Source organism: Xenopus laevis, chromosome 8L, assembly GCF_017654675.1.
Source record: "Xenopus laevis strain J_2021 chromosome 8L, Xenopus_laevis_v10.1, whole genome shotgun sequence".
In the NCBI taxonomy this organism is placed as follows: domain Eukaryota; kingdom Metazoa; phylum Chordata; class Amphibia; order Anura; family Pipidae; genus Xenopus; species Xenopus laevis.
In genome coordinates, this window is record NC_054385.1 from 66,882,661 (window position 1) to 66,895,064 (window position 12,404).

At 36.4% G+C, this 12,404-nt stretch overlaps 2 protein-coding genes across 3 annotated transcripts in view; one reads left to right on the forward strand and one right to left on the reverse strand.

Moving 5' to 3' along the window:
- Nucleotides 1-303: 303 nt before the first annotated feature.
- LOC121397056 (RING finger protein 39-like) lies at nucleotides 304-5,120 on the reverse strand. Of its 2 annotated transcripts, none has more exons than XR_005963398.1 (2): nucleotides 3,327-5,120; nucleotides 304-813 (listed from the first exon to the last, which is right to left on the reverse strand). XR_005963398.1 is itself a non-coding variant. In XM_041572907.1 (2 exons), the coding sequence occupies exons 1-2, from the start codon at nucleotides 3,651-3,653 to the stop codon at nucleotides 750-752; spliced, it is 360 nt and encodes a 119-aa protein (XP_041428841.1). In that variant the 5' UTR covers nucleotides 3,654-3,854; the 3' UTR covers nucleotides 304-749. The 2 variants fall into 2 exon arrangements, 1 of the variants encoding a protein (XP_041428841.1); XM_041572907.1 differs by having other exon boundaries at nucleotides 3,358-3,854.
- Nucleotides 5,121-8,707: 3,587 nt separating this feature from the next.
- ddr1.L (discoidin domain receptor tyrosine kinase 1 L homeolog) overlaps nucleotides 8,708-12,404 on the forward strand; it is a 47,158-nt gene continuing 43,461 nt past the window's right edge. Inside the window, exon 1 of the mRNA XM_018228764.2 lies at nucleotides 8,708-9,191. The gene's annotated coding sequence lies outside the window, so the exon portion shown is untranslated. The remainder of the gene's footprint in view (nucleotides 9,192-12,404) is intronic.

The following is a 12,404-nucleotide window of genomic DNA, read 5'->3' on the forward strand; positions in this document are numbered from 1 at the left end:
TTATACAAAGAAGCAGGGTCATTAACTGTAAGGAAGTACTTAAAGTCATTTTCATTTCAGACAGACTTAAAGAAGAACAGCCTAGGGCCATGCAGGAATTACAGATATTCAGCATGTGGCCTTTATATGTTGAACTAAAACTTCCAGAATGCAATAATCCCCCCCCCCTCGTTATAGGGGTACTGTCAACTGCAATTTATCCAGAGCTGGAACTCTAAAGGTTAGGTTTACATTTATTTATGTGGCATGTATGTTTCTCTAAGGAAGATATGTTTTGCATGATTGTTAAATACTCATAAGAACTACATATTAGAAAGTATTTATTCTTAGATTACAGATACTCTACATCAGTATACCAAATAACTGTTATATATAGATATTCATATACACCTTCACAAGACAAAAACAACACAAAAATTTTTAAGAACAAGTAAAAAAATATATCATTATAATATAGAAAGATATAAATATTATTAAAGAATAAGGTGCAGGGGAGAGGTGCCAAACGGCCCAATTTCAAACAGGTCTGTTGAACCATATCTTTAAACCTTTAATGCAGGTCAAAACATATAAGTTAAAGTGTACATTAAATTTAACTAATATTATACTTTGTGGTGAGGTGTTATCTTTTCATGCCGGGGTGAAATTTGTCAGCCCTCCCCTGATATGATGAAGTGGAAGAAGTCTGCTGTTCTCTGTTCTCCACAGATGAGGTCCATAACTGAGCAACACTGCAAGGCTTTGACAGATCATGGGTTAACAAGTTTGAGATGGTCTGTGGATCCCTTCTCTTCAGTGGAGTCCTTGTGTGTGCTGAAAGTGTAAAACTGATTGGTTACTATAGAATATTTTTGCACAACACACCTGTGACTCTTGCTAAACCACAACTAAATTAACAAAATCTTGAAGCGTGACTATCAACTTCTAATGCCTTATATATCTGCAAATATGAACATGTGCTGCATAAGTATCTAATAGCAACCAGACTGTTCTTTAATTATTTTGACAGCTATTAGGTTGGTAGAGGTAATTGCTTCCAAACAAATGTTAGGCACTGGGCTAAATTAGTGTATTTTATTACTAACTCCATTTATGTTTAAGGGCAATGTAATACAATCTCACCTTGTTCCATTGTAAATTGGTGGGTTTTGGAACTTAAAGCTCTTTTGGTGGGCGCTGCACAATTTTTATGGAATTCAAGTTCAAGGTTAAATCACTTCACAATGAAACACTCTGAGTGGCTGTATGACACTGTGAGCCTAAGGAGGGATTTGTATGAGTACCATTGTTTCAATCTGTGGAACCAGTTATGTCTGTTTAAAGTAAAAAAAAGTATATTTCTTTTTGAAATTTTTACCATTTTTTATACATAAGATCAGCTGAACAAGCTTGTGTGAAAAAAATGGTGTGTTCCCAAAAGTGTGCCACACTTTGTGCCATTAATCTAGCCCTCATAATGCTTGTAAAAAACAGTTTGAATGTTGATTTTTGAGTGGAACAAAGTGTAGAGGCAATATCATGTAAAATTACACACAGTTTGGTTAGAGTGGTTGTGAATAAAAATTTCCAGGTAAGCAATATAATATAACAAATTACATAAGTTGGTCAACACCCAATCATATTAATAAATTGGGAGTTAACAACAACAGAATGTGTCTGGTTTCAAATTAATTCTGCAACTGAGTCACTAACTATCAGTAATTGCATAACAATAATGACAGAGAATCAACAGGTGGCAAAGACAGAATAATATATCTAGAGATAAGAAATTTTGGTTTACAAGAAATGTACGTTTGGCTCAAGTGAAGGTTTTGGGGGTTATAGAGCTGAGGCGCTACATCTGGGACATAATATATGCAGGGATTTTTGGAAAATATACATATCTTAGATATGTAGAAATAAGATATTTATCACTGCAAAAATTGTTACTCTACAGCTATTGTATAGTTTTATGTGTGAACAAGGCAAAAAGGATAACATATTATGGTCTAAATGGCAACCGAGCAAGAAAGTTAAGAATGAACATGACCCTGAATCAAACTTTTGTTTTATCAACATTTGTTGATCAATCAGTAATGAAATTGTTAATTTGATAAATATTGATCAATATAGTTAAATATTGATCATATATCCTATGGAATATCAAGCTCAGTTCAAAGTTAAACTTAAATAATTGAACCCATAGACATTCCGTATGTAGTTTACATGTGACTTATGAACAAAATCAGTGTCTACTTTACCTCAACAAAACGGAAATTTACAGCACAAATTTGTGTTTGTGTACTTGCATCCACAATCTTGACTTAATCTCATGGAACTCACTAATGTTGCATAACAAAGTTGTATATAGCTCAAAAAGCGTAAAATAGCAGGATACAGCCCACAGAATCAAGGCGCAGCATCAAAACTAAAAAACAATTCCTGCAGCTCATAGAATATTTTAAAAACAGAAAAAGTTTATTCCAAGCGTAACGTTAAAAAAATATATACTGACTCCATGCTGTTTCTTAAACTGCAGCTAAATACACAGTTTTTCTGCAGTGACAATAATGCTCTGGTCACTGTCAGACATGGGTGTAGAGGATCCATTTTGTACACTTCCATCTCCTTTTTTTGATAAGTCACAAGGTCTGCTTTTGTATATAGACCTGTGATTATATACTGATAGTAGATAAAACATCTTAAAAATAATTTTTATGAAAATGCTGTGTTTTCACTGCTTTAGTATATCATCCATGCCTTTAGAATTGACCACAACCTGTCATCTTCTGATCTTGTTAGCCCAATTTTAAGTGCCAGTGGCACTGCATATGTTTAGTGTACTTTGAGCTGCTGTCAAGAATTCAAGGACTGTCAGAAACCTTTATTGCCTTTGGATAGCAGAAAAATGTAACCTGTGCGATTTAAATTGTTTTTCATTTTACAAATATGAAATCAAATCATTGAGTTTACTAGCACAATATAACGTTGAGCAACAGAATCTAATAGGTAAAAAACCCCTCTACTTAAATAAAGTAAGTGCTTATTTGTGTGTGTGGGGGGGGGCGTTTAGGGGGGTAATGGATACCGTACATTTATTTCCAAGATCTCTTTCCTATAAAAATTGTGTATATTGTGCCATTCCCAGGACAAATGCCGCGCCAAATGGGCATAATTATAAAAACTGTGTTGCCAGAATATGAATATTACTGTCTGGAAGCAATTTTGTAAACACGTTACGCAGTTAATAAAAAAAAAAAAAAAACCTTAGACGTTTCTTTTATTCTATACAAACTCCCACCAAACCCATTACACTCCCACCACTCTTCCACCCCTTGTTGTCTCACCTCTCTCCCTTTCTCCACATTAACCGCTCACCTCCCCTGCTCCTTCTGTTTCCGAGGTGGTGGAGCTTGGAGGTTAAGTCTGCGGGCAATGCGCGTGGTCACTCCAAGCCGGACATCAGTGGTCACTGCTTTCCAGCCCATTGTCCTTCCACACTGAGGGCAGATCAGCTGAATTCCTGGGCATGCTTTGCCCCCTGCTTTTGCTACCAGGCAACCCCGGCAGTAACTGTGGCCACATTCTGTGGTCACTGGATCTTCAAAGTAGCACCCACAGAGTGGACACAGTGAACCGTCCTGCAGCTCTTTCACAGGGCCCCTGGCGGCCATTGTTAAAAGGTCCTAAAGCTTGATTCCAAGTTTGCCAGCAGCAGAGTGCTATCTGTGGAGCTGTACATGTACATATAAATTGCCTTGTCACTCCCCTTTCATTCTGTCATCATTACGCCAGGTACATAGGGCGGAGAACAATGCTGCCTGGCAAGTTCTTGCTGTTGTCAGATAGAAATGCCAAGCTTGTGACTTATGGTGGGAGTCACAGGGAACTCCAACATTCAAATGTACTGGGTGCCAGTATGTGAGGTTCAATGGCTAAGGAAGAATGTGTCAGCTGAAAACAATGTGGTGATGTAAGCAGGGGAATGTACTGTATACCTGATTTCTAGTCAGTTTCATTGTTTTCATTGGAAACGATACCCGGATTAACCCCCTAATTGCCTGCCAAATGTGCATTATCTTTGTCTGAGAACTTTGTCTAATTACATTAAGTTGCACATGTGACTACCCAGAAATGTAAATTATTTATTTTCATGGTACAGAGACAAATCTTTTTTTTTTTTTTTATGTGTAAAAATACAGTTGATGTTGAAAGCCCAGATATCTATCATGCATGCCAATACAAATATAGATTGTTTATAGTGTATTTTAACTCCTGTTGTATTCCAAGTAGAGAACTGCTTTATTCAACTATAACTCAACTGCCCCACCCCAGGAATAGTGAAGGTGAAAGGACTCCAAACTAAACTATAGCTCTTGCACAATTTTGCACCATTGAACAAGATAAATAAAGTTAAAGTACTTCAAGCTGTTTACTTAATATTCATAGTAGATCAGCTTGTTTCTCTTGAATTACACATACCACCAAGTGTCCCCAGCATATCGGAATCCCTTAGCAGTGCTAAACCCATCTTACATGGCATCCAAGGCATGCTCACCTGTGCCACAGATACCATCGAATGGTCGAATTTGTGAAGTTATTTAAATTCAAATCGAATTTTGGCCTATTCGATGGTTGAAGTACCCAAAAATTACTTCGTAATTCGAAGTTTTTGAATTCGAAAATTCACTTTGATCCTTAGTAAATGGGCCCCTTAGTGTAAGATCTATGTTCCATTCTACTCTCCGCACACATCAGCTGCACTTCATACACCTCAAATGCAGTTTCTTGTTACACAAACAGACCAGCTGCTTCTGAACATTTCTATAGGGACCTTATGGCTGCAGCAGCTGCCCAGTAGTTATTGTACTAATGTTACTCGCACAACATCTAGTGATTCTCTGAGTGCACATCTCAGCTGTCCCACAGATTTATATATCTGATTTGTACTTATATTTAATGCCCTGCTTCTTTCTTCCCCTCTTACCTGGCCATTGCAGATTTAAAGGACTACAAACTGTACATCATATTCCGTACACGCCAATCCTTCCATTTAATAAAATACTTGAAATGATCACATAAACTGCAGAAAAGAGCTACAGACATAATGGGAAAATCAATCTCTGGAAAACATACTTTTTGTACTTTATGCCGTGTTTCTGTTTGGTGCATAAGTACAAACAGTATAGAGGAACTACAGGGGAAGAGGACTGCATCCTTTATATACTGCTGTTGGAATTTATTTTTTGCGGAAGGAAGTTTCATCCATGATGATAGATTTTTAAAATAACCATATTTCAAATTTTACTCATTCATATTTCAAACAGAAGAAAACAAGCAGTATGCCTGACTTGATCTGAGGATCTTGGATTTGTGGCCCACTGCAAATATTTCCAGTAGTAATTGTTTTGATTATCCTGATAGTACTGATTCAAACCAAAAATTCTGTGTCTACACTGTAGTGAAATACCAACCTCTGTGACCAGTTTTTCCATTCAGAGGAACTTATTTGTGCTAGGAGTTGTTAGGCGTCAAGCTGGCGTCATGTTTGATAGCTTGATTTGTTTTTCAAAAGAAACCCAGATACTCCCCCAGGGGATGCAAAGAGCAGCTATGATTGTTGTATATTATGACAGCTGCTAAAAAATCCAAATAGAGGTGAGTAGGTGTATGAAGTGGAGACAACTTTGTAAGAGCAAAATAAAAGAAGAGAAAGATAAGTAATAAAAAGTAATAATAACTATAAATATGTAGCTTTACATGGCATTTGATTTTAGGAGGGTCAGTGACCCTATTTGAAAGCTGGAAAGAATCAGAAGAAGAAGGCGAATAATTAAAAAACTATACATTTTAAATAATGAAGGCCAATTAACTAGGTTGTAACAATTGGACAAAACGCTTATGGCTGAAGAAAGATGCAGAACTGTACAACTCTTTCGATCATCTCAGTGAGACTGCATATTGTACATTAATAACGGCCACTGCCTTAGATATTCATGCATATTGATGTAGTGATGAATTTTTCATCTGATGGGCCTCCATTGGCCCCAGCACATTGGTGGCCAAATCGGCCTATTTGCCGCATTTACCAAACAAGCAGGTCTGGCAGTGTGGGCCGCATTTGAGCTCTATCCTGTCATATTAGCTTAATTGGTTTAGATAAAGTACATCACGAACTTGTAAAATGTTGTTCTCTCCAGGAGGCATACAGAAGTATAATTTATATAACTTCCCTACAAACTACATATGATGTCCGTCATCTCCAACACACATCTACTCCATTAAAGAACACTCAATTAATAAAACAATTGTGTAACTAATTGTAAAAGTATTGTGCTCTCAAAATATTTCATGTGCAGTTTTCCAGTTATTGTCACATAAGAAGAATGATGTAGCAGCTAGTTAATCTTTTTTTTACGAAGTAAATACATCACCTTTCCTATGGGAGGTTTGGACCGCTTTTGTTCTTTGTTTTGCAATGAAATGAGAGCACCTTCTTATACTACAATGGCAGTATTAAAAATACATACCAATGTCAAATAAATGCATTGGGCAAAACAATATGCATTATATATACATTTATATGTTAGATGCAATACTCTCATTTATGCTTAAAGCTAAATATAGGTGCTAGAATCAAAGGGCAACCATAAGTCATCATTTTGAAATAATACACAGATGCTATATAAGTGCCTTTGAACTGATACACAGATGTACCACAGGCATTTTTGCTTTATCAATTATCAGGTAACAGGCATTGTGTATCTGTTGCTGCAAAAAGCAAAAGTATCCCAGTTGCTTTTATTTCAGTTAATGTGTGCACAAGGCATCTTATCCATGAAAATGTTAATCTTTCTTTACATTATATGCATACAGTCCCTCTCGTGGTGCATGGACACATATCTGTAACTAAAAATTAAGTATGTATAACTTTATTTGTAAAGCGCTGTTAAGGAGCCGCAGCGCTCTACAGTGCATAAAAGTACAATATATATATATCTATATAAAAGTATACATGGGGGAGACAAATCACATAATAATGTGAAGCACAATTTAGCTTTCTGTGTGTACAAAGAGATGCACAATTTGTTGTGTTGTGTTTATGTGCACACAGGCTATGATTAAATGCCCGAAACTGACCCGCAGTAGTTGCCTTCCTCCCCGGGGACACGTAAAACCAGAAGTGATGTCACTTTGGATGACAAGAGTACATAGTTAGTGGAATGGAAACCTAGTTGATGGTTGGTATGCAAACATATGTGCAGAATAAAAAGCAAGGCCTCCAGTGATCACGGTGGTGAAAATAATTCTAAGCTGTTATACTTCTTAAAAGTCTTCTAAAACATTAACTAGAGCAATAGGCAGAGTGATTGATGGCACCAGAATATGGCAGCGGATGTGCCATGTGCCAAGTAGGCAAAGCACGTATAATGGAAAAAAAAAGTAAACATGGCTATATGTGCTATAAGTACTTATATAAAAAGGCATCAAAAAGTCACCTCAATATGTCCACAACTGATGTCACCATAATTAAATCTCACATTCAATGATAAGAATTACATATACAATTCATGAGTAGAATATATACAGTTGTGGAGAAAGGGACAAAAAACGGCAAAAGCGTAGGTTTAATGAAACCATGTACTGTATTTAACATATAACGATGCACATCACCGATGAGGGTTAAAGCAGATGATCTCTCCTTGTACAACAAAGGCCCTTTGTGTAGGGTGAATACAATCTGTTGTTTTCAGTGTTAGCCTGATTATGATAAAATGATCTGCTATTATCCTTTCTTAAGGGTGTTTATTATCAATTTCCAGAGCCTGATCTCATAAGGAAGTTTACCAGAACCACAAGGTGGGGGGATTGTGGAAGTCGCTGTGAGACAATAGAACTGGCAGTGTACTAAAACTGCTCACAGTAACTCCAAGAGCCAGCAAATTGTAAAACCTAACCCGTGATCACTTGTACTTTTCAGTTGAGGTTTCAGCATAATGTTGTTGTGATGTTTTACAAGAATACAAATAATGGCAACTTTCTATTTATGATTATCCAATGGAACATACTACTAGAAAAGTATATTGTGAAAATAGTTTGTTTATTTACATGAATCAAGGATTTGCTGTTTTATGACAATATATTTTTATAGAGACCTACATTGTTCGGGGGGTATATTTTTCCTTTTATTAAGAACATTTGGACACTTTTTCAGCAGTGTTGCATTTCCAAAGTTTAAATTACCATTACAAGAGTCCACAAGAGGGAGCATTCCTCCTAATCACAGCATAGTGTGGCATTTAGAGCCACTGTAGAAACAAACACATGTAAAAGTTAACTCATCAAGTTTCTAGTTTCATATATGCTATAGCATGTTTGCGATTAGATACCCAAGAATAGATGTTCAATTCTGGAAAATACTGTTGTGCGGTAAATATGTTTATTATACCAGTAATAGTTTTACTAGTAATCATATTCCTTTCACACTCCTCCTGTGGGTATTTATTAATAAATATCTCTACCCCCAACCTGAAGGAATCTCTGCCTACTTACCCATATCAAGGAAATGTGATGGGCTGTATATCTCCCTGGCTCATGGAGTCTATATGAGTTATGGTAGCAGGTGGTGAGAGAGAAGGGGGTGTCAGAGACACACAGACTGAGGAGGGGGAATACATTTAGGAACTTAGAGAGTGACATAAGGGTTTGCTTTAGGGGGTGGGTGGGAGAAAGGAGAGGCTGGAACAGTGAGAATCATCAAGGGACTTGGACAGAAAGACACAGAAGAATAAAGGGAGAAATTTGTTGTGAGAAGGGTAGGCCGTAGGGGCAGAGACAGAAACAAGATCAATGTTTTAGGAAGTTATTTAGAGAAAAAATGTTTATTTAAAACTGCAGGGTGAGTGGAGATATTTAAAGAAAGAGTAAAGCAGGAATAAGCAAAGAGTTAGTGAACTTAACAAACAATGGGGTACCTTCCTAGGATAGAACATCTACAGTTATAATTTGGAGAATTTGTATCAACTTGGGATCACTCTGCTTAGGAATACTACAGCAATTTGCAAGTTCTATGTTCCACTCCCTGTCTCATCCCCAATATACAATATGGAATAAGAGAAGACTGTGTACTCAGAGGCATTGCAGGCTTTTACAAAACAAGCACAAGGATTTCCTGGCTGTAATGTATCCTGGACCTTTCTTACACCATTGATGTGAGTAAACCATTATTATTTTCTGTTTTTTTATGTGCAAAAGTTGCCTGTAGTATAGGTTCATATGGCAAATTAAAATCTGTTTATTCTTTCTGTTGCACAGGTCATGACATTGTTTGCTGTAGGCATGTGTATTAATTTTCAGTTTACAGCTGTTTTATAGGCTCAATCTACATAATTGAATCTCAAATATGGTTTCAAATCATTCCAGCTTTCTGAAGATAAGTAGCTTAGAGAAAGTGATTGACATTTTATTGTAATTATGTTAGCATTTATCTTCAATGAATTGCTGAAATTGCCAGTAAAATAGATCACCTGTACATTTTCTTGTATAAGTTGCAGTCACATGCATAATTTGATATGTCTGTAGCATATGTGAAGGGATTGTATGTATTAGTAGTTACAGATTTTATTGGGTGTGTAGCAAATTTAAGGATTTAGATTTCCATGAATTTATACTTGCATGGCCTGTATTCTGGCATATAAAAAGACTGAGGGCTGTGTATGCATTATATTGTTATAGATATATAAGTTTATAAGACTGTAAGATATATACGTTTATTCTTGTCATTTATTTAAGTGTCATGTAACATGTTTTGAGTTAAACTTTGTATGAAAACGATAGCTAACCTGCATGTTCCAAATAAAAAGGATTTTGTTACAGTTGCAACTGCTACAGGCCATAATGTACTAAAAGACACACTTTTCTTTTATGCTGGTAAAATATTAAGCTTTTAGTTAAACTTTTCTTATGTGTTGGGCAGGAGCATTGCAAGTATAAACCATGAGCAACTTCCTCGTCTGCTAAACACAGTTACTTCCAGAAATATATATGCTAAGATGGAAGTTCTCCTCATAATCAGGTTTTAGTATAATTTGGATCATACAATTTTAACATCATATGGCCAACTGGTCATTCAATGTATCTATTTTTAACGAGGTTGTTCACCATTGAGATAACTTTTAGTATGATGTAGAGAGTGATATTCTGGGGCAATTTGTTTTTATTTTTAAAGATTTTTGAGTTATTTAGCTTTTTATTAAGCAGCTCTTCAATATGCATATTAAGCAATCTGATAACTAAATTACCCTAGCAACCATGCATTGATTTGAATAAGAGACTGGAATACGAATAGGAGAGGCCTGAATAGAAGGATCAGTAATAATAAGTTAAAATAACAATACATTTGTAGCCTTACGGAGCATTTGTTTTTTAGAATGGAGTCAGCAACGCCCATTGGAAACCTGCAAAGAGTCAGAAGAAAAAAGGCAAATAGCTATAAAACTATAAAAAAGAAATAACGAAAACCAATTGAAAAGTTGCTTAGAATTGGCCATTCTATAACATAATAAAAGTTACCTTAAAGGTGAACCACCCCTTTAATGTTTTAAAAATAGTTTAAATATTTTGTTAAGATTTATTGAACTATAATGTGGTCTCTAGGCCCATTCAGGGCCAGATTTACATAGTGGGTGCCCCTAGGCCCCTCCCCTTTATTTGTGCAACTTTTCATCATCTGGACAGGAGCAATGGGGATTGGCGCACAGGAAATTTAAAAAATGATTGTACCTCCAGCGCATCCCCAGTGTTTTTAAACCAACGTGGATGTGGTTGGGCAGCATGCCGCACCCCTAAAATCCTGCTGCCCTATGCCTAGATGGCCTTTCCACAAATCCGGGCCTGGGCCCATTGACCCAGACAATAGCCTGCGCGTGTTAGAATAAAAGATAACTATGAGTGTTCCTAAACACAAGGATAACACAATAATGACCTAGCGCCTCTCAAACCATCTGCTTTATGGCTTCCAACTCAAAGATAATCCAGTGGTGAACATCCTCTTTTAGCACTGTTATATATTTATTGACACCTCAAATACCTCAAAATCTACAAACAATAAAAAATAAAAACAATTAAAAATTGTCTTAGAATATCAATCACTACATCATACTTAAAAGTGAATTTAAAGGCAAACAACCTCTTTAAGAAAGAATAATGACATAAAATTGGTATAAATGAACATCATATTGATGAATACCTAACTTCAGTTCCTTTTGGTGGTGTTAATCAAGTAAAATTCTGAAAGATGTAGTTAAATTGGCAAAGACACGGTTACTACAACTTAAAAAAATATTTTTGCAGTAAGGTATGTAAAATACAAACGGTAAAACCTATACAGCATTTAGCACTTGTTGCAGACTCCTATGTCATGTGTTATTTGCTATTGTTGTCAACAGAGCCAGGGCAAAGGATATGTGTCCAAGCCAGGCAGAACTGCATCTGCTGATGTTATGTGCCCATGCATACTTGCAGACACAGATACACACAAGGGAATAGTAAGATGAGGGGACAAAGCAAGATGGAGCAAGGCCTACAAGACACAAGGGGCTTCATGTTAAATCAGTCAAAGAAAAACTGTGTCTTTTAGAAGTTCCTTTCATCAGCTGCTTGCATAGATCCATCTGTCAGGAGAATGTGTGTGCACTTAGTCAGCTGTGCTGCTTTCCTCCCAGAAACCAGTAAAACATTGTAAATGACAGGAACAAGAGAAGGTCAACAGTGCTGTCTAAGAGCGAGCAGAAGTACAGGTCTGGACTAATGCTTTCACTGTATAAACAAAATATACATCCATTCTAAGGCTCTGTCACCAATGCTATTCCATGTACAGTGAATGACATCTGTGTGTCACTGCTCACACAGGGTGAAGCACACACGCTCAAGTGTACATTTTATAGCCAATGATCCTGTGTGTGTAGTGGCAGATATATTCATTTCATGTCAGTTACTATACACCAAGGGAGGAATTGTGCACTGTTAACATTTTCTTCACCAATGTTTTTCTGATGATGGAGCAAACACACAGGAGCTTATTTATCATGCTGTGTAAAAAGTGGAGTGAAACATTACAAGTGATGTTGCCCAGAGCAACCAATCAGCAATTAGAATTCAACAGTTAGAAAACAAAAATCTCATTGGTTGCTATGAGCAACATCACCGGTAATTTTTCACTCCACTTTTTACACAGCATGATAAATAGCCCCCACAGTGTGCCATTATCCTTAAAGGGGTTGTTCACCTTTGAGGTAACTTTCAGTATGACATAGAGAGTGACATTCTGAAATAATTTGCAATTTGTTTTCATTTTTTATTATTGAAGGTTTTTGAGTTATTTAGCTTATTATTCAGCGGCTCTTCAAATTGCATTTTAAGCAATC